The 27,840-nt window shown below is 40.6% G+C and overlaps 1 protein-coding gene across 1 annotated transcript; it reads left to right on the top strand.

Annotated features, from left to right (window-relative positions):
- Positions 1–109: 109 nt before the first annotated feature.
- On the top strand, positions 110–27,423 carry LOC139446527 (uncharacterized). Its single transcript, XM_071227830.1, has 3 exons — positions 110–211; positions 25,721–26,515; positions 26,812–27,423. The coding sequence occupies exons 1-3, from the start codon at positions 110–112 to the stop codon at positions 27,421–27,423; spliced, it is 1,509 nt and encodes a 502-aa protein (XP_071083931.1).
- Positions 27,424–27,840: the final 417 nt, after the last annotated feature.

The following is a 27,840-nucleotide window of genomic DNA, read 5'->3' as shown; positions in this document are numbered from 1 at the left end:
GATATATGATATATTGAATGCTATATTATTATCCTGATGCAACAATGTTACTGCTGCACTTGTTACTGTGAGGGTATGCACTCCAAGGGAGATTAGCTGTGCTGTCTGGATGTCGCTACCATCAGCAACAAGCTTGATACAAGAACCTCTGACTGCTACGGCTGCATCATCACTCACCTGGGCCACCATGAGGCCTCCCCCAGCAAATACAGTATGTAGGTCTTATGCAATGAGTTGTTTACACCAGTGCTTGTCGGGGGCGGCTAACGGGATCGGGTGGTCAGACTCGCTGACATGGCTGATGCATGTCATCGGTCCCAATTACGTGGATCGATGCTCATGATATCAATCACTGGATTGTGTGGTCCAGACGCGGTTATTTACAGACCGCCATCATATAGCTGGAATATTGCTGAGTACAGCGTTAAACAACACACCAACAACACCAATCAGTGGACCAGTAGGAGATAAACCAGAGCTCAAATGTCATATGAAAATATGCCCTGAAATCTTTGATAAAATTCTTTGCTTTATGAATGTATTGCTGTGGCTCCAAATGAAGTTTTCAGGAATCAAATACTAAGGAAAGGTGGAAGCAGATGTATATGTCTCAAAGGAATTACCTTAGAACCCCACAATCAAGGAATGAGTAAATCATAATTATAATTCTTTGGTGGTGTTCCCTTCAGCAATCATCTGGAACAGTTTCAGATTAAAATGGTTTTGCATCTTCAATCAGTTCAGATTTATGAAATATGCAATCATTTTTTATGAGTGAGTGAGTAGTGTGTGACGCCGCTTTTGGCAATATTATAGCAATATCACAGCGGGGGAAACCAGAAATGGGCTTCACATATTGTACCCATGTGGGGAATCGAACTTGGGTCTTCAGCGTGAGGATCGAACGCTTAAAACAAAAGGCCACTCCACCACCCTTTTTAGCTCACCCTGTCTGAAGGACCAAGGTGAGCTTATGCCACACTATGGTGTCCGTCGTCGGTACGCAAACAATTTATTCAAACGACTTCTTCTTCTGAACCACCAATTAAAAATGAATGGTATTTGACTGGAAGCATCCCTCGGTGGTGGGGATTCAACATTGTACTAATGCTGAGGCTGACCCCCCAAGGGGCAGAGGGGCGGCGCCAAATAGGGGTAATTTGGCTATATTGCTTTAAACAACTTCTTCTCTGGAACTAAGAGATAGATATCAACTACTTTTGGTTGGAAGCATCCCTAGGTGGTAGGGATTTAAAATTGTACAACTGGTTGGGCTGACCCCCCAAGGGGCTGAGGAGCGGGGCCAAATAGGGGTAATTTGCCTTTTGTGCTTTAAACGACTTCTTCTGTGGAACTAAGTGATAGATATCAACCATATTTGGTTTGAAGCATTCTCGGTTGAAGAGGATTCACAATTGTACAAATGGAGGGGATGACCCCCCAAGGGGCTGAAGGGCGGGGCCAAATAGGAGTAATTTGGCTTCATTGCTTTAAGCGACTTCTTCTTTGGAACTAAGATATATATATCAATCATGTTTGGTTGGAAGCATTATCCCGTGGCGAGGATACAGAATTGTACAAATGGAGGGGCTCAGGGGCGGGTCCAAATAGGAGTTATTTGGCGTCATTGCTTTAAACGATGGCACTAAGAGATAGATATCAATCATGTTTGGTTGGAAGCATTCTCCAGTGGCGAGGATTCAAAATTTTACAAATGTTAACACAGTTAAGATCCCCGCCGTACAACCATATGTACAATTGCTGAGTATAATGAGAGGAATGCACATATGCTACCAGGACTGGACCTACTGTTCATCTGCCCGGCATTCCCAAAGGAGTTAGAACCTTGACCATAACATGCAAACCGATATTATCCCCATACCATAATAAACAGATACATTGTATACATTTGTTTGTTATGACGAAAATAATACATTTATGCCAACAGGATTCACCCTGGGATCCAGCCTTGCCTCTGGAAACGGTTCAGATCTTTATGCAACATTTGTATCCAGAGAAATTCATGTTCATGCTGTCAAATTTGCCATCCCCCCATTTTAAATGCTGTCAGAGTCAAAATTACGAAATAATTGCAGTATTATATACATGTACAATGCAAATGTATATTTTGCCATGATTGTGTAGATATCCTGGTCAGCGATACAGGCCCTATGGGTCTCTTGTTTATCTGAATACTTGAAATATAGTTTAGAAAACATATAATACGATTTATTTTCTTCAATTTATTTTATTGTGTATTTGAAGATCTATCATGCAAAACAAACAAATCTGACAAGTAAAATAAATCTCCAGTAACCTAAATATTTATTTGCGAGACAGTTATGAAAACATATGTAACTTGTAAGGTTACTGAATTACATCAGTGATATTTAAACATGTCAACAATATTTCAAGAAGTATTCAAACCAATAGTTATACACATATCATGTCAACATGACAGAAAACTATACTATTTTTTGGTTGTTATTGAATGATTAACGTGATATAAAAATTATGCATACCGTATTCGATGCAATAAGTGCCCAGGGCGCTCTCAAAATTAGAAAGAGGGTGACAAAAAACAGAGTTCAAAGATCGTAAATTTTGTGGTTTATGCTGACTGCCTGAAATTATTATATATGACAGATATATTTTTCCAGAATTTAATTGCCCATAATTAAGGATGCATATAACACACGAGTGCGAGTGCGTATTATACACGAAGAAATAAGACGTGTACATTGATCAATCGGAAGGGTGAGTGAGTGAGTATGGTTTTACGCCGCTTTTAGCAATATTCCAGCAATATCACGGCGGGGGACACCAGAAATGGACTTCACTCAATCGGAAAGGGATTGTTCGCTAGCCAATATCGCCGTGGGCGCTTATTAGAGCGAGGCGCTTAATACGTCAAATACGGTATGTCATCGATACAAGTTGCTTCTTATATAGGCATTGCTCCAGATTAAATGACAAAAATCTATACTTAGATGGTAAGATATTTTTGTAATGTTTTGTATTTTGCAACTAATAAAAGACACCTGTTCATTTCAGAATCTATCTACACCTCATAAACAAGCGGTGCACTTTTGGGATTTGCAGACATAGTTGAAGAATCAGAGAAGGATATTCCATCTTGTGTTGTCGTGGTGATTCGTGAACGATTTCCATCTGATGTATGTACTGTTTTTCTCTATGCTCACTAAAATAAACTTTTTTCATTGAAATCTTGTTTTATGGTCTCTGACAACAATCAGCCTTTGAAGTTTCTTTTCATAAGTTTCTGTAATACAGGCTGGTTGATGCTGGATGAGAGAGTTTTTGCCAAGAATGAAGGCTGGGGGAAAAGACTGAAGAAAATAGCGCAACTTGTTAGTGCACTGGTTTACTATTTCAAAAGCATAGTTCTCTTGTCTGAAGCATTGTACCTCACAAGTTACTTTAATATTTTGTGACTTGTAACTCTGCATGAAAATAAACACAGTTTGCACAGAATGAAAATGGATCTCAACACCAGGAATTTCTTCTGACACCGGTGGGGCAGGATACTCCCACCTTTCGCAAACACCTGGAATCATCACTATTTGCTAGCGATTCATTAACACATGCTCATGATTTAGTCAGAATAGCACAATCGACTCTGTTTTTGACAGAGATCTCTTATGAATATGGAAAGGGTTTTGTCGCTTTTATTTTCTTCCATATAATCATTGAGGAATCTGAAAAATAAAACAATTTTGTAATATTGATTGTCAAAATGATATGTACACTGACTAAATAATTGTAAAAAAGGCGGTAATATTTATCAGCTGTGTCAGGTTTACTTCCGGCCTCACTGGGTGCCTAAATACAAATGTCATCAGTTTACAGTGTACAAATTGTATCAGATCTATACTTTTATATGTCATCCACACTACACTTTTACATCAGCAACCCATGCTTGCTATAAAAGGCGACTAAGCTTGTGGTAAGAGGGGATTGACGGCATCGGGTGGTCAGGCTTGCTGACTTGGTTGATGCATGTCATTGTATCCCAATTGCATGGATCGATGCTCATGATGTCAATCACTAGATTGTCTGGTCCAGACTCGATTATTAACAGAATATTGTTGAGTGCAGCGTTAAACAACAAACATACAAACAAAACCAAAAACCAAAAGGCAATCATGTTACAATGTAGAATATAAATTATTTGCATATAGTGTTTAGATTGTGTGATTATTTATTGTCAGAATATTATTTTGTACCTCATACTGTGAAGCCATGCTTCTGGTGTACATTGGACAGCGACTGTACCATGATGGACTGGTGGGGACGGGTCTTCTGGGCACCTGTACTTTCTGGGCATCAGTGTATGGTGTGACTTGGCTCAAAACTACATATTTGAAAGATACAACATAGAAACATTAACACTTTTGTCATCTATATCTCACTATCACAAAATAAAAAATGGTAACTTAATTTATTTCATGTATCAATGTACTATAAGTTGTATATGTGTGTAAATTGCATCACCACCACCACCACAGACACACACCACCCTTAATATATATAAAAAATTACTTTTGTTATTATGAAGTTTATTAATTACCGAAATGAGAAGATGGTTTGTGTTAATTTCAGACGCTACAAAAACATGGAAATTATGTGACACAACTTACTCCACCAACATGAATTAGCTCCATGGCAGCGAGAACTTAGATCTGATTTCAATGAGATCTGCTCCATACTGCAATGATCAGCTGATGAGTATCGCCATAGCCCTGCATGAAGTGAGGTGAGGTGAGGTGAAATGGGGTTTAACGTCGCGTCCAAGATTATTGCACTTATATAGCGACGTGCATGCACGTGTGTGTGTATGTGTGTGTGGCTGCTTGTACTAGTCCGGACTGATGCCGATTTATAGTGCTAGCTCACTGAGATACCATACCGCAGTTTAACATGAATACCCCACTCAGACACAGTATACTGACTCCGAGCCGACCAGTCCATGTTTTATCCCCTTAATGCCGAGCGCCAGACAGGGTAACAACAAGTATCATCTTTTAACGTCTTTTGGTACAACGCGGCCGGGAATCGAACCCCGAACATTCCGCTCTCCGGGCGGACGCTCTACCACTAGACCACGGAGGCGGTATTCACTTGGCAACTCTTGGTCGACCATCCACTGTATTACATCTCCATTCTATTATGATGAATACTGCTAAAAATTACCTTTTAGGTTTACAAAATCATTTGCGAAATTTGGAACAAAGCCATATTACGGCTCTACATGGTGTATCCATGTGGTGAATTGGTGTGCCGAGCCAACGCCTCGCTAGTCAAACCCCACCGCCAATGGCTTTGTAAGTTACGATGAATTATATAAACAAATGTCAAATCAGGTTAGAAGTGTTGTATATTTCATGCAGGTGTTCACCAGAATAGTCACGTGATGTCAAGGTTACGAGTTTTGCCGATCGGAAAACACTTCCGGTGCACGCGCGTAATCAAAACTCTATGGATCGAAGCAGACGACATTTACTTTATCAAATGCACCGGTGCATGTTAAATTAATTTCAACAAGCTGTTTCGAATTCATTTAAAATCGAGATTACAATGGGCTTAGACCCCTGTTTCTCATGTTTATATTATTCACGCGCTACTTTGAACGCTGCGTTTAAAACTTTAGTATGTCATGTGCATTATGAAGACTTTTCAAGAAGAAACATTTTTCAGCGTGATTTCCTGCCCTGACGTATGTTTTCACTCTGGAAAGGACGTTGAACGACATGGTAAGTGCAGAAATATTTAATTAAACAATCTGTTGGTGAACATATATTTATGTTAACGAATAATCGCTGTGGCTGTAACGATTCACAGATTATGTGATGTTTTATTTGATACAAAACCAGGGCACCAGGCCGGAAAGAGCGTTTCTCTGTCAATTTGTTTGTGCGTGTGAGTGTGTGTGTGCGTGTGTGCGTGTGTGCGTGTGCGTGTGCGTGTGTGTGTGTGTGTGTGTGAGGGGTGTGGGAGAATGTCCCATGTCGTCAATGAATGAAGCATATTATTTAACGTAAGAATACAGCATGTACATAAAACATATTGATTCTAAATTCTGTTTATGTTCATGGTTTCTCAATACAACACCAGTGCCGTAAAGAGAAAACAGTTTCGTTGCCGTCATACCTGCTTGCTCAACACAATTATGAAGTGTTAATGTACCATTTCTAAATTCCACCCGTACGAACAAGTGGTATATCATTTATCAGTATTTTTAGATAATGAATAAAAGAATGCGTATGGTTTTTTACGCCGCTTTTAGCAATATCAGGGGGATACCAGAAATGGGCTGCACACATTGTACCCATGTCGGGAATCGAACCCACACTATACATACGCCGAATTATTTTTTAATACGTTATACACACGCCGAATTATTTTTTCAATACATTTTCACAAGGAGAATTTTGTCCAACGCCTCCACACATTGGCCAACAACATATGCATACATACAGAGTATGTTCTAACCATTCATTGCAGCTCTATCTTGTCCAGCTCAGCTATGAAAGGTGTAGTAACATCAATACATGCTGTTTTCTTTGTGACACCTGAAAACTGTTGGTTTAATATCAGTAAAACTTGGTATTAATTGCAATACAAACGAGTTTAGCTCCGTCGATTCAGCAGTCTTACTTGGACGAGGGTAGTTGTTTGGTCCGCTGTAAGCAACCGCAAACTTAGTACCAGTGTCTAAATAGGGAGGGTGAGGTTAGGCGTCACTTTTTCCTTCGGAATTTTGTATCAACAAATCTTGACAAGGTGGTACTTTGCTAAACCCCTGCACCCATTGACCGACATCTACATGCATATACAGATTAAATAAAATAACTGAAATAGGTTCAATATATATGGCAATTGGTTTGTTTGAAATTTTATCTGTCATAGATTAATCTAAAATATTTGCTGTATATTATAATGGAATTTGAAATTGCCGAGAATACTGTCGATGCATTAAATTGCTTGAATTGATTATATATGTTGATGTATAGAGCTTGATCAGAAGTTTGTTAGTGATCGGATATAAAGATCAGTTGTCAAGGTAATGGGTTGTTTTGCAGTTTGTACATTGATCGCTGTGGTGTTTAGTTGCAGAGTTTAGATCTGCAATGGCTCTGTGAATTCTTGAACTTATTATGTCTAGATGGGTCGAGTTAAAAAAGAATGTGCCATTTAGTAATACTTTTAGTGTGAAGGGATTTATGTTCATATAGATTAACAATCTGGAATATAAATTTTGAAATTTTGAAATTAGATGCAAATTTATATTAATGTTTTGATCCACTTGCTAAGTTAAAGAGTTTTAGAGTTGGCGGGGCAGATAATAGGTCAGATAATATAAGTAATGTGTTAAGGAAGGTTCCTGTTCTTGCCCTCTTGCTACCTTTAGGAATTACTTAATTACTTAAGAATGGACTTTCACTTTGTGTGAGTTCATTGAAGTATGAACCTTCATAGAGTATGGGCCCATTACTGGTGTCCCCCGCCGTGATATTGCTGGAATATTGCTAAAAGCGGCGTAAAACCATACTCACTCACTCACTCACTCATAGAGTGGTCCAAACTGAATGAACGTCGGAGCTCGACTGGCACCAGCAGTGGAGGCTGGTGCGATGGCTGCATGGGGTATATTCCCGTGTTGTTTCAGGTGAACAATTAACTTGCCTTTGCATGTGTTTGTGACGGGTGCCACCGGTGGTGCAGAATACGCTCACCTTTTCGCGAACATCTGGTATCATCAATATTCTCGAGTGATTCATAAACACATGCTCATGACAGTCGGAATCGTACAATCGATTTCTATTGAATGTGAGGTATGGGAATTGTCGCTTTTATATATTTGAAAAAGAACGGGGCAGGACTTTTGTTGGATTGTAGTAGGGTCGGAGGCTTTAGATGGAGACTTTGGTGGTGGAGGTTTTTAAGCTGTTGCCGAATCGGACCTGCTGATGTTGGTGTTACTGTCGCTGTCGCTGATAGTACTTGCTACAGCCGATTATACCATGAAATTATGTGAATGAATGAATCATAATGAGAGCATCTTTTAATGTTTTGGCTCAGATGCGTGAAACCTTATTATGATCTGTTCGTCTCGTATGTCTTAGCTTAAGTTGTGACATCCCACGAGTTAGTCTTTTAATGTATTTGTTCCATTTAGGAGGCGCCACTTCCTATCAAAATGGGTTGTACTTTGTGTTTTAGCTCAAGTTGAGATCCATCTAGATCTCTTAGACGATGCACATACAGACACTATCAGTTTCAATTGTATGGTTATTGAAATAAATTGGTCTTTTAATGTGTCAGTCAAAGTTGAGGCGCCCCATTTTTTATTAAGTTGAGTGTATCATTTTTAGCTCCAACTATTATAATGAGCTAGACTTTTTGCGAAACGATCGTAGCCCTAAAATTATCGTAAAGTTGTCGTAAGAAAATCGTAGGCTATCGTAGCCTTTTTTCGAAACTATCGTAGCCTTAAGATATCGTAAGATTGTCATAAATCCAAGATAGCCCCACACCTGTCGTAAGTTTATGTTATCTTCATCCAAGATGGCGGCATACTTTGCCATATATATTTTTCAAACGAATAATCTGCTTTACGTTCAAAGATTGACATTTCATTTTGTTAAACTTTGTAATTCAAATTCACACGAAAAAACACGTGTGTCGATGCTCATGATGTCAATCACTGGATTGTCTGGTCCAGACTCGATTATTTACAGATCGGCGTCATATAGCTGGAATATTGCTGAGTGCGGCGTTAAACAAAAAACCAACCAACGATAGCTTACAATATATTTCAGTCCGAGTCCATGCTGAAGAAGTGTGAAACAACATAACTTTTCTAGAATTTGGGAAGGATTAAAACGGAAGGTGTCGACAGGCTCTATAGTAATGACCGTGATCTCATTGAAAACTCAGGGGCAGCTAATCTTATTGATTTAACAAGCAAATACATGAGATCAAATATGCGTATAGTGAATTTGTATAAAGAGTACATTTAATGTTTTTTCTGGCAAAATATAATTTTGTTTGGTTTTGTTGACAAAAACAACACCTAAGTTATCTCTATTACTGAAAGACAAATATTTGTTTATTTTATTTTATTAAGTGATTAAATATTGTCTATTGAATAATTGCATTCTTTAAAAACAGGTGATTAACGACATAGATGTATTCCATTAAATAAAGCAATTTATTGATATTTTGAAATCAAAAGTTAAACACATATTTTCGTATCGCATTTTCGAGAATGGCGATTTGAAAAATCAAGTAAAAAATGGGTTCCCCTGCTCACTTGGGTTTAAAATGTCGTAAAGAAGTAAGTTTTTTTAACATTGACCAAAATTCACTTCCCAATATACTTTCGCAGAAAATCAATATAAAATAGATATTTTCACCACAATAATCTTTGAATTTTGCATTCAATGGACCGATTTTTAAATTATAATTGATGTTGGTGTTTTTAAAATTTAAGTGTTCATTTACCCGTTTTATGTTCCCAAAATATAGATACTTGAGACCATTCCAACAATAATATCATTGTAAAGGATAGGGTCAACGGACAAATTCTATTTATCGACCCTCAGCAATCATCAAACTACGTTCTGGAATAGATTTAACACATTGACCATGTAGATATTTCATCCCTCAGCCAGATCTAAATCAAATCAGACAAATCAATTTATTAGCTCTACTTAATTTGAAAGGATAAAAAAGGACTACATTATATTTATGTTCACGTTAACTTGTGGCGTGTTCCATGAGACAACATAACTTGACAATTCCTAAATAATCTCCTTTGTGAACGAAAGTGTCACTTTCAAATTTTCATAAGAATTATGGATCTAGATAAGTTTTTAAGAATTTTACATCATCTAAATACAAATAGCTTGGTATTGTATCTGAGTCCTTTGTTTATTCGTGAAATATATTGGATATGTAAATCACAAAAGAAACTTACATTGTCATTATAACTCGCTCGTGGGTGCTCTGTTTCCTGAAAATGTTTGTTTTAAGTGTTTCCAGGTATAATGTTTGTGATTGCTCTATAAACTTGACTTTTGACATAAACACAAGAAACAAACAGTATTGTGAAACTGACCCAGCAAAAATCAAGTAACATCGGACCTGAACACGCATCTTAAATGCTGAACGCCTGCTATTCGATCATAGGTCTCATCATTGTCATTTAGAATAACGTTCCTTAATTACTTTCGTCCTTGACTTTGTACGCGATGTGTTTACATAAAGGTCTGCGCGCTCGCGAAAGGGTCATTAGAAGGTAAACTAGTGAAGTATCTTTTTTGCACATTATATATATTTCAATCCTAGTAACTATAATGTGGTAACACTACACTTTTTGATTATAAAATTTATCGCGTTTGAAAAATGCCTTTGCATAGCACAGCGTTCGCTCGTCACACCGAAGACCCGGGCTCGATTCTCGACATGGGTATAATATGTGAAGCCCATTTCTGGTGTCCCCCGCCGTGATAATGCTGGAATATTGCTGAAAGCGGCGGAAAACCATACTCACGCACTCACTCACTTTGCATGACACACGAATGCCATTTGTGTTCTGGTAGTCATGGTATCATTTATCATAAGAACAAAACGTCTACATATTGGACATACATGTATGTGGCATTGAACGTACTGTCACTCATGTTGTTTGATTTATATTTTCGAATGAAATACTCACTTGACACAGTCCACGCGTCTTTTCTAAAGTTGTATTTCAGCAAGGTGATTATGGTGTTTTTTTCTAATTATTTCTTCACAAGAGTCCACTTTATTCATCATTTTCGGTAAATATTTCTCTCTTCTAATGAAAATGAGTAACAGTAAAATGAGATGCGATCACGTGCGCTATAACGGGGAGCTGGCGATAGCTGGTCCTCAGCGATAACTGGTCAGTAACGGTATAAAATCCCGATGAAATTTGACGTGTTTTCTTTTAATCAAAACAAAATTGACGGAAGTGGTCATTATTAGTTTGTACGCAGATTGTCAAAGAGAATGTTACAATACGACTGACAATTTGGAATGTATTTCTTGAAGAAATCCCGATTACGTCCATGTAGGTTTAAGTGTCCGTGCTCTTGTATTAGTGATACAAACAGCTTCGAGGTAATTGGCATCCCACATTTTCATAGGACAGATCGCTAAACAGCCCTAAAAATACTCAAATTGACATCGGTCAATATCTGACATCATTATTATTTCTTAATTATTAACTTACTGCCACCCAAGAGTAAGTACATGTAGATTCAATCAAAATCGTTGAAACGTTTTCATGGGCAACAAATCTATTCAACAAACCTATTTTCGATCACTCGTAACTTGGGCGCTGTATGTCTTACAAGCATATTGTTTCGCCATGCAATCACACAGACCGTTTAATTATACTTCGGATGTTATGATGTATTGTTAATTTTTAAATCTACCTTGCAAAAAGCTTGAAACAATATGTAATTGGACAACTTTAATACTTGAATTTGAAAGCACAAGGAGAGTATATAGAGGCTATATTTTACACAAGGAAACGATAACTTGCACAGCTGAAAGAAGGCAATATTCTTTTTTGTCGGTACAATTATTAGTAATATCTAGATCATGTAAAAGAGAAAATTACGAAAATATGAATTACTTCGATTGAAGTAGTGTTCAATATATATACAGTTCATGTGCTCAAAACAATGACCACTAGAAACCGTACATTCTCGTCCCAGCATGTATTTCGAATTTGGTTGTCTCTCTTAGACCTTTGCTCAAAATATACTTGTATGGTCAGTCCTTAAAATACAACCTTTGTTCATATTGTTTTATAAATACGACTTTAGAAGAGTATTTTACACCTAGGTATGTACATGCGCATTCAACGACATTCGTGATTGTTATTTTCCAGTACAGTTTTCCACTGCATCCCATTCTACAGACGGAAAAGTTTGAAATAGATAATGATCGTTGGTGAATGAAAGTAATGGAATTATTTGTCGTATATTCTTGCATCTTCACGCGGCAAAGGTGTTAACTGACAGTGGAAACTGGACTTTCTCATAAAGTCAGTTAACACCTTTGCGCGCGGGAAGACAATCTTTAATAATTATTTTTTTTCCTGTTATTATGTTTTCCCTATTTTTCTTTTGGCCTAGCTAAACTACAGCTTGAAGGGAACATACCCAATTTAAAAATGTGAAAAAAAAGAACCAGAAGAACGCATTCATCTTGCTCTTAGACAAGATTTTCTATTTCTTACTAAGGATGCAAAACAAAGTTATTATTACTAAATACGTATGTCACTGATCGAAGTATTTTATAGTTTATATATGCACAGTGAAAAAAACAACTAAACGAAAACTATTGTAAACATCAAAACGAAATCACAGTTAGTCTACACTGAAATGTAGATGTATCATCCAAAACTGGCTCCCACAGGATATATCGCTTGGATGAGATCAAGCGATATCTACATTGTAGATATCGCTGGAATAATGACGTCAATGTTACCATGACGTCACATTCAAATGACATCACTAATGGCTCTGCTACTGAAGCTGTTAGCAGTACATTTTACACTTAAGACACTGCTTATTACTGTCTACAGACTGAAAAAGTGAAATGAATGATGTTGGATGATAAATAAAATCTCAACCTCTTGTCTTTTCATATCAAATATAATGTTGTTTTAATATAGGGTCCATTTCGAAAGCTTTCTCACTGTAAAATATTCCATTCCCTTACTCAACTAAATGCACATTATTTTCTTGGAATATCAAACCTTTAAACAGATATGAAAAGCACATTCGTCAACATACCAAAATTAGAAAACGAAAATATTCGAACAGTGTTAGTATAGGTATAAACGGTCTCATTCATTCGTGGGACAATCTTCCCATTCGTGATGTACTGGTCTACTTTCTAGTTCTGTCAAAAAGAATATATTATTATTTGGAAACTGAAACCACGTGTATCCATTATACGACCACAACATTAGATCAGATGTTTGACGTGACGCCATCCACGTCGAAACACGCGAGGTGAAATCACGCGCAATTACCAGAGGACAAAATCACAGCGGCGGGAAATCAACGACCGTCTATTTAGCCTACACAAATAAAATTGAAGATTGTAACGTCAGTGAACCCCAAAAAATAAAATAAAGCGTTTAATCACTGCTGACTTTCAGATAACATATCAAATTAGAGTTGAAGACTTGAAACAGATTATCATACGTTAATCGAGAGGACAGTCTACATCAATAATTTGAAAATTTGATATAAATCGGATCTAATATCCATGGCAGAATGTTGGAAATACGAGCAGTCGTCGTATGATAATATATTTCATTTTCTGAGGAGATTTATAATGTATACTTTATGATGTATATACATACATAATTGGTTATCAATTATCTTGTACAATCACAGCATGTACCATGACTCACAGAAAACACTATTTCAGCAAACCAATCATAGCGCCATATTATCACAGTTTCAATGAAAGGAAAAACAAATTGAAATCGAACTTTACAGCACATCGTATCCTTAAGCGGTTAACCCAAATGCAAAAAAAGGTATTGCTGTCATCATTTTAGAAGTTATGTCGATGTACTCAATAGTTGTTTTATGTTTGTATCGCTTGTACCATGGACAGAAACGAGGGCTGAGCTACCACGTATTTGTTTACAAAATGGCGTCGACTAACGTTAGATGTCGTGGCCACACTTTTGAAATCTCCTTTTGCGACAAAATGTGAAACGGTTAGGGCAATTCATTCGTACGGGCAGGTAGTTGGAGCAATACCACATAACTGTTAGTCATTTTATATGAAAAAAGCAGCAGTTATTTGTCGAAACGGGCGAGCATGTAGGACAACTGGAAGACAAGAAATCGCTGCTATGATGCGAACTTGCCCTGTCGATGACTTGGGGCTTGTCCATTCAAGGTTTACGTTTTGATCATGGACTTGCTGCCCATAAATATACACAATACGACCGTAATATTAACGAGTATAGCTACCATTCCATATCTTAGGTTTGAATATTTTCTGTAAATCAACATCATAAACAGAAAGACAATCTGCTCTGTCGTTTCGTCTCTAGTGCTGTGCTAAATCGCCATGACACGTACAGAGTCGATAACTTCCGTTGCCGACTAAACGTTGGTAGTCTCACGCCAATAACTGTACAGTGGGGAACAGCAAATTGTCCTGGGCAGGTTGATATATTTTTTTTCAAATAGGCTGTCTGATATAATAATAGTTACGTGTATATGACATGGGTGCATAATAAATTCGTTCGCATGAAGTTCAACATGGCAGAAAAAAGACCATACAAATCTCGCCATATTTCGCAATCCGTAGCACTGTCTAAAATATGAGTTATACGATGCTAAAGCACAGATGATTAGGGTGATGATGGTTATAATTTTGATTGTGCACACTCACTCTTTGACATCTTAATTTACAGTTGAAAAGGGACACCCGTGGCAACAAGAGGGTGTGAAAAAAGAGGGACCATATATGGTCCCGTGGCACCAAGTGGGTAAGGACGCCCTTCGACAAAAGATAATTAATGGTGAGCATGTTGATTTCAGTTCACGGTTGCCAATTCTGTTGAGGTTAGTATCGGATAGTTCAGACTAGGTTATATTTAAACCATTTCAATTACAAGCACCAAAATATCTCGGCGTAAGAGCGTGGACGACGGCTTTTCACATCTTCATAGGAATATACGTAACCCAGCCTCCGGAACGGGTACAGTAGCAACTGTCCTATGTCGAAACTATCCTGGGATTGGCGATCAGGGATTGTGGTTGTATGACTACCATTTCCGCATTTTTTTCAGTATTATGGTTTAATCTCGGCGCTTGTTTAACTCCAAATGGTTTCTATAGTCACAGTGACTTTGATTGAATATAAGCATGTCCTACAATTGTACGTTATACCTAGACGACCAAGGTGCCTGGACATGGGTTACACATTGCAACTGTCCGTGGTCACGTGGGCTCCATTCTGAGAAAGTCATGTTATGCTGGACTTTCCCTGTGAAGAATGTGGTCAGTAGATATAGGGGTGTATTTTGCTGGTCCGAATGTTCCGAGTAGCGGGGAAAGTATAACCTTCCGCATCCATGGTGAAGTGTAAGAATGAGTTGCGGGTGCTGTCCACACCCAATGATACCCCAGTTACCGTAGAAAGGCAGTTGTAGTGTCAGCTGAGGTCGTCTGGAAGTCTGATCTCCATAGCACCTATATTGATAGATATTTAAAAGTTCTCAGCTTCAGGTTCAAATGAACAGATACATTGACTTCGTTTGGCAATTATTAAGCACAATAGTCAGCGCAAAGATTTCGTGTTATGGACTTCTGTTCTGCATACCCGTTCCGGCAAGTAACTTTTGTAGAGTTTTATAACTATTGCGTATAACTACCAAAGGGTCATTTCGAAAACGAAAATAAAACTATAGTCTATATTGAAATATACCACCTCCAGTAACGATGATTTAATCTTTAAATGTTTTAGATCCAGTTCAGACGTGCAAAATCCTAAATTTAATGATTTGGTCTTTCAGTGTTTCAGAACCATTTAAGAAGCTCCACCTGATGGTATAATGAGCTGGTCACTGGTGTTGATGCGCCTCTTCATATAATGAGTTGCTCTCTTATGTTTCAGCTCTGGTTCTGCTACGCCTCTTCAGACAATGAGTTGGTCGCTTATGTTTCAGCTCCGGTTGTGATGCGCCTTTTAATACAATGAGTTGGTCTCTTATGTTTCAGCTCGGGTTATGTTTCGCCACTTCCTATAATGAGTTGGTCTCTTATGTTTCAGCTCTGGTTGTGATGCGCCTCTTCATACAATGAGTTGGTCTCTTATGTTTCAGCTCCAGTTGTGACACACCACTTTAAATAATGAGTTGGGCTCCAATGTTTCAGCTCCAGTTGTGAGCACCACTTCATATAATGAGTTGGTCTTTAATGTTTCAGCTCTGATTGTGATGTGCAACTTCATATCAGTTGGTCTCAAATGTTTCAGGTCCAGTTGCGGTGCATCACTTCATTTTATGAGTTGGTCTCTTATGTTTCAGGTTCAGTTGTGAGGCGCCACTTCATACAAGGAGTTGGTCTCTTATGTTTCAGCTCTGTTTGTAATGCGCCACTTCATACAATGAATTAGTCTCTTATGTTACAGCTCCAGTTGTGACACACCACTTTATATAATGAGTAGGTCTTTAATGTTTCAGCTCCAGTTGTGACATACCAATTCCTACTATTATGAGCTGATTTTGTATGATTCGTATCCAGTTGAGACGCATCACATAGATGAAGTAGATTATTTTTCCAGACAGAATCGTTTTTTCAGTATTGTGCTTTAAACTCGTTGCTACTTTAACTCCAAAACGTTTCTATAGTCGCAGTGACTTTGATTGAATATAAGCATGTCCTTCTACAATTGTACGTTATACCTAGACGACCAAGGTGCCTGGACATGGGTTACACATTGCAACTGTCCGTGGTCACGTGGGCTCCATTCTGAGAAAGTCATGTTATGCTGGACTTTCCCTGTGAAGAATGTGGTCTGTAGATATAGGGGTGTATTTTGCTGGTCCGAATGTTCCGAGTAGCGGGGAAAGTATAACCTTCCGCATCCATGGTGAAGTGTAAGAATGAGTTGCGGGTGCTGTCCACACCCAATGATACCCCAGTTACCGTAGAAAGGCAGTTGTAGTGTCAGCTGAGGTCGTCTGGAAGTCTGATCTCTATAGTACATATACTGATAGATATTAAAAAGCTTTCAGCTTCAGGTTGAAATGAACAGATACATTTACGCCGTTTTGCCATTATTTAGCACAATAGTCAATGCAAAGATTTCCTGTTATGGAACGCTGTTGTGCATACCCGTTCCGGCAAGTAACTTTTGTAGAGTTTTATAACGATTTGCGTTTAACTACCAAAGGATCATTTCGAAAATAAAAATAAAAATATAGTCTATACTGAAATGTACCACCTCCAGTAACGATGATTTAGTCTTTTAATGTTTTGGATCCAGTTCAGACGTTCAAAATCCTATTTTAATGATTTGGTCTTTTAATGTTTCAGAACCATTTAAGAAGCTCCACTTCCTGGTATAATGAGCTGGTCACTGGTGTTGTAGCTCCATTGTTGTGATGCACCACTTCATACAATGAGTTGGTCTCTTATGTTTCAGCTCCAGTTGTGATGCGCCTTTTCATACAATCAGATGGTCTCTTATGTTTCAGCTCCGGTTGTGAAGCGCCTCTTCATACAATGAGTTGGTCTCTTATGTTTCAGCTCCAGTTGTGACACACCACTTTACATAATGAGTTGGTCTCCAATGTTTCAGCTCCAGTTGTGAGCACCACTTCATATAATGAGTTGGTCTTTAATGTTTCAGCTCTGATTGTGATGTGCAACTTCATATCAGTTGGTCTCAAATGTTTCAGGTCCAGTTGCGGTGCATCACTTCATTTTATGAGATGGTCTCTTATGTTTCAGCTCCGGTTTTGATGCCCCACTTCATACAATGAGTTGGTCTCTTACGTTTCAGCTCAAGTTGTGATGCGCCACTTCATACAATGAGTTGGTCTCTTTTTTTTAGCTCCAGTTTTGATGCGCCACTTCATACAATGAGTTGGTCTCTTACGTTTTAGCTCCGGTTGTGATGCGCTACTTCATTTTATGAGTTGGTCTCTTATGTTTCAGCTCGGGTTATGTTTCGCCACTTTCTATAATGAGTTGGTCTCTTATGTTTCAGCTCTGGTTGTGATGCGCCACTTCATACAATGAGTTGGTCTCTTACGTTTCAGCTCCGGTTGTGATGCGCCTTTTAATACAATGAGTTGGTCTCTTATGTTTCAGCTCTGGTTGTGATGCGCCACTTCATACAATGAGTTGGTCTCTTATGTTTCAGCTTCAGTTGTGATGCTCCTCTTCATACAATGAGTTGGTCTCTTATGTTTCAGCTCCGGTTCTGAGGCGCCACTTCATTTTATGAGTTGGTCTCTTACGTTTCAGCTCCGGTTGTGATGCGCCTTTTAATACAATGAGTTGGTCGCTTATGTTTCAGCTCCAGTTGTGAAACACTACTTTATATGATGAGTTGGGCTCCAATATTTTAGCTGCAGTTGTGAGCACCACTTCATATAATGAGATTGTCTTTAATGTTTCAGCTCTGATTGTGATGTGCAACTTCACATCAGTTGGTCTCAAATGTTTCAGGTCCAGTTGCGGTGCACCACTTCATTTTATGAGTTGGTCTCTTATGTTTCAGCTCTGGTTATGTTTCGCCACTTCATAGAATGAGCTCGTCTCTTATGTTTCAGCTCCAGTTGTGATGCGCCACTTCTTACATTGAATTGGTCTCTTATGTTTCAGCTCCGGTTGTAATGGGCTACTTCACACAATGAGTTGGGCTCTTATGTTTCAGCTCCGGTTCTGAGGCGCCACTTCATACAATGAGTTGGTCTCTTATGTTTCAGGTCCGGTTGTAATGCGCCACTTCATACAATGAGTTGGTCTCTTATGTTTCAGCTCCGGTTGTAATGTGCTACTTCACACAATGAGTTGGTCTCTTATGTTTCAACTCCCGTTATGATGCGCCACTTCATACAATGAGTTGGTATCTTACGTTTCAGCTCCAGTCGTGATGCGCCACTTCATACAATCAGATGGTCTCTTATGTTTCAGCTCCGGTTGTGAAGCGCCTCTTCATACAATGAGTTGGTCTCTTATGTTTCAGCTCCAGTTGTGACACACCACTTTATATAATGAGTTGGGCTCCAATGTTTCAGCTCCAGTTGTGAGCACCACTTCATATAATGAGTTGGTCTTTAATGTTTCAGCTCTGATTGTGATGTGCAACTTCATATCAGTTGGTCTCAAATGTTTCAGGTCCAGTTGCGGTGCATCACTTCATTTTATGAGTTGGTCTCTTATGTTTCAGCTCCGTTTGTAATGCGCCACTTCATACAATGAATTAGTCTCTTATGTTACAGCTCCAGTTGTGACACACCACTTTATATAATGAGTAGGTCTTTAATGTTTCAGCTCCAGTTGTGACATACCAATTCCTACTATTATGAGCTGATTTTGTATGATTCGTATCCAGTTGAGACGCATCACATAGATGAAGTAGATTATTTTTCCAGACAGAATCGTTTTTTCAGTATTGTGCTTTAAACTCGTCGCTACTTTAACTCCAAAACGTTTCTATAGTCGCAGTGACTTTGATTGAATATAAGCATGTCCTTCTACAATTGTACGTTATACCTAGACGACCAAGGTGCCTGGACATGGGTTACACATTGCAACTGTCCGTGGTCACGTGGGCTCCATTCTGAGAAAGTCATGTTATGCTGGACTTTCCCTGTGAAGAATGTGGTCAGTAGATATAGGGGTGTATTTTGCTGGTCCGAATGTTCCGAGTAGCGGGGAAAGTATAACCTTCCGCATCCATGGTGAAGTGTAAGAATGAGTTGCGGGTGCTGTCCACACCCAATGATACCCCAGTTACCGTAGAAAGGCAGTTGTAGTGTCAGCTGAGGTCGTCTGGAAGTCTGATCTCTATAGTACATATACTGATAGATATTAAAAAGCTTTCAGCTTCAGGTTGAAATGAACAGATACATTTACGCCGTTTTGCCATTATTTAGCACAATAGTCAATGCAAAGATTTCCTGTTATGGAACGCTGTTGTGCATACCCGTTCCGGCAAGTAACTTTTGTAGAGTTTTATAACGATTTGCGTATAACTACCAAAGGATCATTTCGAAAATAAATATAAAAATATAGTCTATACTGAAATGTACCACCTCCAGTAACGATGATTTAGTCTTTTAATGTTTTGGATCCAGTTCAGACGTTCAAAATCCTATTTTAATGATTTGGTCTTTTAATGTTTCAGAACCATTTAAGAAGCTCCACTTCCTGGTATAATGAGCTGGTCACTGGTGTTGTAGCTCCATTGTTGTGATGCACCACTTCATACAATGAGTTGGTCTCTTATGTTTCAGCTCCAGTTGTGATGCGCCTTTTCATACAATCAGATGGTCTCTTATGTTTCAGCTCCGGTTGTGAAGCGCCTCTTCATACAATGAGTTGGTCTCTTATGTTTCAGCTCCAGTTGTGACACACCACTTTACATAATGAGTTGGTCTCCAATGTTTCAGCTCCAGTTGTGAGCACCACTTCATATAATGAGTTGGTCTTTAATGTTTCAGCTCTGATTGTGATGTGCAACTTCATATCAGTTGGTCTCAAATGTTTCAGGTCCAGTTGTGGTGCATCACTTCATTTTATGAGATGGTCTCTTATGTTTCAGCTCCGGTTTTGATGCCCCACTTCATACAATGAGTTGGTCTCTTACGTTTCAGCTCAAGTTGTGATGCGCCACTTCATACAATGAGTTGGTCTCTTTTTTTTAGCTCCAGTTTTGATGCGCCACTTCATACAATGAGTTGGTCTCTTACGTTTTAGCTCCGGTTGTGATGCGCTACTTCATTTTATGAGTTGGTCTCTTATGTTTCAGCTCGGGTTATGTTTCGCCACTTTCTATAATGAGTTGGTCTCTTATGTTTCAGCTCTGGTTGTGATGCGCCACTTCATACAATGAGTTGGTCTCTTACGTTTCAGCTCCGGTTGTGATGCGCCTTTTAATACAATGAGTTGGTCTCTTATGTTTCAGCTCTGGTTGTGATGCGCCACTTCATACAATGAGTTGGTCTCTTATGTTTCAGCTTCAGTTGTGATGCTCCTCTTCATACAATGAGTTGGTCTCTTATGTTTCAGCTCCGGTTCTGAGGCGCCACTTCATTTTATGAGTTGGTCTCTTACGTTTCAGCTCCGGTTGTGATGCGCCTTTTAATACAATGAGTTGGTCGCTTATGTTTCAGCTCCAGTTGTGAAACACTACTTTATATGATGAGTTGGGCTCCAATATTTTAGCTGCAGTTGTGAGCACCACTTCATATAATGAGATTGTCTTTAATGTTTCAGCTCTGATTGTGATGTGCAACTTCACATCAGTTGGTCTCAAATGTTTCAGGTCCAGTTGCGGTGCACCACTTCATTTTATGAGTTGGTCTCTTATGTTTCAGCTCTGGTTATGTTTCGCCACTTCATAGAATGAGCTCGTCTCTTATGTTTCAGCTCCAGTTGTGATGCGCCACTTCTTACATTGAATTGGTCTCTTATGTTTCAGCTCCGGTTGTAATGGGCTACTTCACACAATGAGTTGGGCTCTTATGTTTCAGCTCCGGTTCTGAGGCGCCACTTCATACAATGAGTTGGTCTCTTATGTTTCAGGTCCGGTTGTAATGCGCCACTTCATACAATGAGTTGGTCTCTTATGTTTCAGCTCCGGTTGTAATGTGCTACTTCACACAATGAGTTGGTCTCTTATGTTTCAACTCCCGTTATGATGCGCCACTTCATACAATGAGTTGGTATCTTACGTTTCAGCTCCAGTCGTGATGCGCCACTTCATACAATCAGATGGTCTCTTATGTTTCAGCTCCGGTTGTGAAGCGCCTCTTCATACAATGAGTTGGTCTCTTATGTTTCAGCTCCAGTTGTGACACACCACTTTATATAATGAGTTGGGCTCCAATGTTTCAGCTCCAGTTGTGAGCACCACTTCATATAATGAGTTGGTCTTTAATGTTTCAGCTCTGATTGTGATGTGCAACTTCATATCAGTTGGTCTCAAATGTTTCAGGTCCAGTTGCGGTGCATCACTTCATTTTATGAGTTGGTCTCTTATGTTTCAGCTCCGTTTGTAATGCGCCACTTCATACAATGAATTAGTCTCTTATGTTACAGCTCCAGTTGTGACACACCACTTTATATAATGAGTAGGTCTTTAATGTTTCAGCTCCAGTTGTGACATACCAATTCCTACTATTATGAGCTGATTTTGTATGATTCGTATCCAGTTGAGACGCATCACATAGATGAAGTAGATTATTTTTCCAGACAGAATCGTTTTTTCAGTATTGTGCTTTAAACTCGTCGCTACTTTAACTCCAAAACGTTTCTATAGTCGCAGTGACTTTGATTGAATATAAGCATGTCCTTCTACAATTGTACGTTATACCTAGACGACCAAGGTGCCTGGACATGGGTTACACATTGCAACTGTCCGTGGTCACGTGGGCTCCATTCTGAGAAAGTCATGTTATGCTGGACTTTCCCTGTGAAGAATGTGGTCAGTAGATATAGGGGTGTATTTTGCTGGTCCGAATGTTCCGAGTAGCGGGGAAAGTATAACCTTCCGCATCCATGGTGAAGTGTAAGAATGAGTTGCGGGTGCTGTCCACACCCAATGATACCCCAGTTACCGTAGAAAGGCAGTTGTAGTGTCAGCTGAGGTCGTCTGGAAGTCTGATCTCTATAGTACATATACTGATAGATATTAAAAAGCTTTCAGCTTCAGGTTCAAATGAACAGATACATTTACGCCGTTTTGCCATTATTTAGCACAATAGTCAATGCAAAGATTTCCTGTTATGGAACGCTGTTGTGCATACCCGTTCCGGCAAGTAACTTTTGTAGAGTTTTATAACGATTTGCGTTTAACTACCAAAGGATCATTTCGAAAATAAAAATAAAAATATAGTCTATACTGAAATGTACCACCTCCAGTAACGATGATTTAGTCTTTTAATGTTTTGGATCCAGTTCAGACGTTCAAAATCCTATTTTAATGATTTGGTCTTTTAATGTTTCAGAACCATTTAAGAAGCTCCACTTCCTGGTATAATGAGCTGGTCACTGGTGTTGTAGCTCCATTGTTGTGATGCACCACTTCATACAATGAGTTGGTCTCTTATGTTTCAGCTCCAGTTGTGACACACCACTTTACATAATGAGTTGGTCTCCAATGTTTCAGCTCCAGTTGTGAGCACCACTTCATATAATGAGTTGGTCTTTAATGTTTCAGCTCTGATTGTGATGTGCAACTTCATATCAGTTGGTCTCAAATGTTTCAGGTCCAGTTGCGGTGCATCACTTCATTTTATGAGATGGTCTCTTATGTTTCAGCTCCGGTTGTGATGCCCCACTTCATACAATGAGTTGGTCTCTTACGTTTCAGCTCAAGTTGTGATGCGCCTTTTCACACAATGAGTTGGTCTCTTATGTTTCAGCTCCGTTTGTAATGCGCCACTTCATACAATGAATTAGTCGTTATGATTCAGCTCCGGTTGTGATGCACCACTTCATACACGGAGTTGGTCTCCAATGTTTCAGCTCCAGTTGTGGCACACCACTTTATATAATGAGTTGGTCTTTAATGTTTCAGCTCCAGGTGTGATGTGCAATTTCATATCAGTTGGTCTCAAATGTTTCAGCTCCAGTTGTGGCACACCAATTCCTACTATTATGAGCTGATTTTGTATGATTCGTATCCAGTTGAGACGCATGACATAGACGAAGTAGATTATTTTTCCAGACAGAATCGTTTTTTCAGTATTGTGCTTTAAACTCGTCGCTACTTTAACTCCAAAACGTTTCTATAGTCACAGTGACTTTGATTGAATATAAGCATGTCCTTCTACAATTGTACGTTATACCTAGACGACCAAGGTGCCTGGACATGGGTTACACATTGCAACTGTCTGTGGTCACGTGGGCTCCATTCTGAGAAAGCCATGTTATGCTGGACTTTCCCCGTGAAGAATGTGGTCAGTAGATATAGGGGTGTATTTTGCTGGTCCGAATGTTCCGAGTAGCGGGGAAAGTATAACCTTCCGCATCCATGGTGAAGTGTAAGAATGAGTTGCGGGTGCTGTCCACACCCAATGATACCCCAGTTACCGTAGAAAGGCAGTTGTAGTGTCAGCTGAGGTCGTCTGGAAGTCTGATTTCTATAGTACATATACTGATAGATATTAAAAAGTTTTCAGCTTCAGGTTCAATTGAACAGATACATTTACGCCGTTTTGCCATTATTTAGCACAATAGTCAATGCAAAGATTTCCTGTTATGGAACGCTGTTGTGCATACCCGTTCCGGCAAGTAACTTTTGTAGAGTTTTATAACGATTTGCGTATAACTACCAAAGGATCATTTCAAAAACAAAAATAAAAATATAGTCTATACTGAAATGTACCACCTCCAGTAACGATATAATGGTATAATGAGCTGGTCACTGGTGTTGTAGCTCCATTGTTGTGATGCACCACTTCATACAATGAGTTGGTCTCTTATGTTTCAGCTCCGGTTGTGATGCACCACTTCATATGATGAGTTGTTCTGTAATGTTTCAGCTCCGGTTGTGATGCACCACTTCATATGATGAGTTGTTCTGTAATGTTTCAGCTCCGGTTGTGATGCACCACTTCATATGATGAGTTGTTATGTAATGTTTCAGCTCCCCATTCATATTCTCTCCATCATAGTCTTCAGCCTGTTAGCGCGTATCATAATCATCAAACATCATTTAACTACCTTCAAGCTACTATTATCCAACACCACTAAAGTTCCTTATTCCGCCTGACCCGCCCACGGACACAGCCCCCTCAACTCGGTTTTTTCAAACGACTGTTTTCTCCACCACAAATAGTAATGATTTCCCACCCCCCACACAACAAAAGATCACACACACAACCCTCCCCCAGACATTAAAAAAAAACACCAAATAAACATGTGCTCAAGAAACTCCCCCTCAAACTACTAACAAATTACTAATCCTTCTTGCCTTTTTAGCTTACTCATCCACCCCACTTAATGAAACCTACCCAACAAATACATTTGAAACATTCCCAACAAAATTACTTTCCCTGATCAAACCTCACTAAATACAGCTTCCAGATCCCCTATCATAAACGGGTGAAACATAAATTTGCAAACCCCTCGCTGGCAATCATAAATACAGGTAGTTATATATCTAGACAGCAAAGACACTACACAAGACATCCAGGAATGCATACAATTAGCCAACCAAATCCACACACAACCCAAAATTACAGACTTTTAAGCAGTCAAGCAAAAAACAATCATCACCAGGTAAAACAGTCACACGAACAGTTTTCATCACCTTCAAAACAACAACACTCCCAAATCACATCACCTTCAGCGCACTAAAATTTAAAGTCCACCCCATCAGAAAAAAACACACAATGTCAACACTGTCTCTCTTTCGGCCATAAATCAATCCCTATGTCCCAAGTGTGGGTCCCAAAATCATGCCATTCAAGAATGCACTTAGGCCCCCTACTGCATAAATTGCCATGACGAAGGCCACACACCCAACCAAAATACACGTCCCATCAAACAACAACATATCCTTAAACTCAACAAATATATTAAACAAGCAGATCTCCCAAAATCATCAACCATCCCCTTATACAATTACACAACTGATGATCAAGAGGACAACTTGTACCCACTCAAGGACCAAACCCTAGACTCATCATTCAGCTCAAACCACAAAAACCTCCACACAAACCTCGCCATCGAGCCCAGACACACTCATCCTCAGTCACATACACAATAGTCTCAGCCGACATCCACCCAACCCCACCACCAGGCACTACTCCCAACACAAAAGTCTCAGCTGACATCCACCCCAGCACCAGGCACTACTCCCAACACAATAGTCTCAGCCGACATCCACCCGAACCCCACCGTACCACCAGGCACTACTCCCAACACAATAGTCTCAGCCGACGTCCACCCCACCCCAGCCACCAGGCACTACTCCCAACACAATAGTTTCAGCTGACATCCACCCCACCCCACCAGCAGGCGTTACTCCCAACACTATAGTCTCAGCCGACATCCAAATCCACCCCACCCCACGGCCGGGTACTACTCCCAACATAATAGTCTCAGCCAACATCAACCCCACCCCCACCACCAGGCACTACTCCCAACACAATAGTCTCAGCCAACATCCACCCCACCCCACCCCACCGCCAGGTACTACTCCCAACACAATAGTCTCAGCCGACATCCATTTTAACCCCACCCCACAATCAGGAACTACTCCAAACATAAAAGTCTCAGCCGACATCCACCCCACCCCCACCCCACCACAAGGCACTATTCCCAACACAATAGTCTCAGCCGACATCCACCCCACCCCCACCACCAGGCACTACTCCCAACACAATAGTCTCAGCCAACATCCACACCACCCCACCCCACCGCCAGGCACTACTCCCAACCCAATAGTCTCAGCCGACATCCACCCGAACCCCACCCCACCACCAGGCACTACTCCCAACACTATAGTCTCAGCCGACATCCACCCCACCCCCACCCTACCGCCAGGCACTACTCCCAACACAATAGTCTCAGCCCACATCCGCCCGAACCCCACCCCACCACCAGGCACTACTCCCAACACAATTGTCATAGCCGACATCCACCCGAACCCCACCCCACCACCAGGCACTACTCCCAACACAATTGTCATAGCCGACATCCACTGCACTCCACCCCACCACCAGGCATTACTTCAACACAATAGTCTCAGCCAACATCCACCCCACCCCCACCCAACCACCAGGCACTATTCCCAACACAATAGTCTCAGCCGACATCCACCCACCCCCACCACCAGGCACAACTCCCAACACAATAGCCTCAGCCGACGTTCACCACACCCCACCACCAGGCACTACTCCCAACACAATAGTCTCAGCCGACGTTCACCACACCCCACCACCAGGCACTACTCCCAACACAATAGCCTCAGCCGACGTTCACCACACCCCACCACCAGGCACTACTCCCAACACAATAGCCTCAGCCGACATCCACCCCACCCCCACCACCAGGCACTACTCCCAACACAATAGCCTCAGCCGACGTTCACCACACCCCACCACCAGGCACTACTCCCAACACAATAGCCTCAGCCGACGTTCACCACACCCCACCACCAGGCACAACTCCCAACACAATAGCCTCAGCCGACGTTCACCACACCCCACCACCAGGCACTACTCCCAACACAATAGCCTCAGCCGACGTTCACCACACCCCACCACCAGGCACAACTCCCAACACAATAGCCTCAGCCGACGTTCACCACACCCCACCACCAGGCACTACTCCCAACACAATAGCCTCAGCCGACATCCACCCACCCCACTCCACCCCACCACCAAGCACTACTCCCAACACAATAGCCTCAGCCGACATCCACCCACCCCCACCACCAGGTACTACTCCCAACACAATAGTCTCAGCCGACATTCCCCCACCTCCACCGCCAGGTACTACTCCCAACACAATAGTCTCAGCCGACATTCACCCACCTCCACCACCAGGCACTACTACCAACACAATAGTCTCAGCTGACATCCACCGCACTCCACCCCACCACTACTCCCAACACAATAGTCTCAGCTGACATCCACCGCACTCCACCCCACCACCAGGCACTACTCCCAACACAATAGTCTCAGCTGACATCCACCGCACTCCACCCCACCACCAGGCACTACTCCCAACACAATAGTCTCAGCAGACATCCACCCACCCCCACCACCAGGCACTACTCCCAACACAATAGTCTCAGCCGACGTCCACCCCACCCCCACCACCAGGCGTTACTCCAACACAATAGTCTCAGCTGACATCCACCGCACTCCACCCCACCACCAGGCACTACTCCCAACACAATAGTCTCAGCAGACATCCACCCACCCCCACCACCAGGCACTACTCCCAACACAATAGTCTCAGCTGACATCCACCGCACTCCACCCCACCACCAGGCACTACTCCCAACACAATAGTCTCAGCAGACATCCACCCACCCCCACCA

The sequence above is a fragment of the Haliotis cracherodii genome, unplaced genomic scaffold, assembly GCF_022045235.1.
Source record: "Haliotis cracherodii isolate W230 unplaced genomic scaffold, xgHalCrac1.p SCAF_6, whole genome shotgun sequence".
Taxonomy (NCBI): domain Eukaryota; kingdom Metazoa; phylum Mollusca; class Gastropoda; order Lepetellida; family Haliotidae; genus Haliotis; species Haliotis cracherodii.
This window is presented reverse-complemented; position numbering and strand designations above follow the sequence as displayed.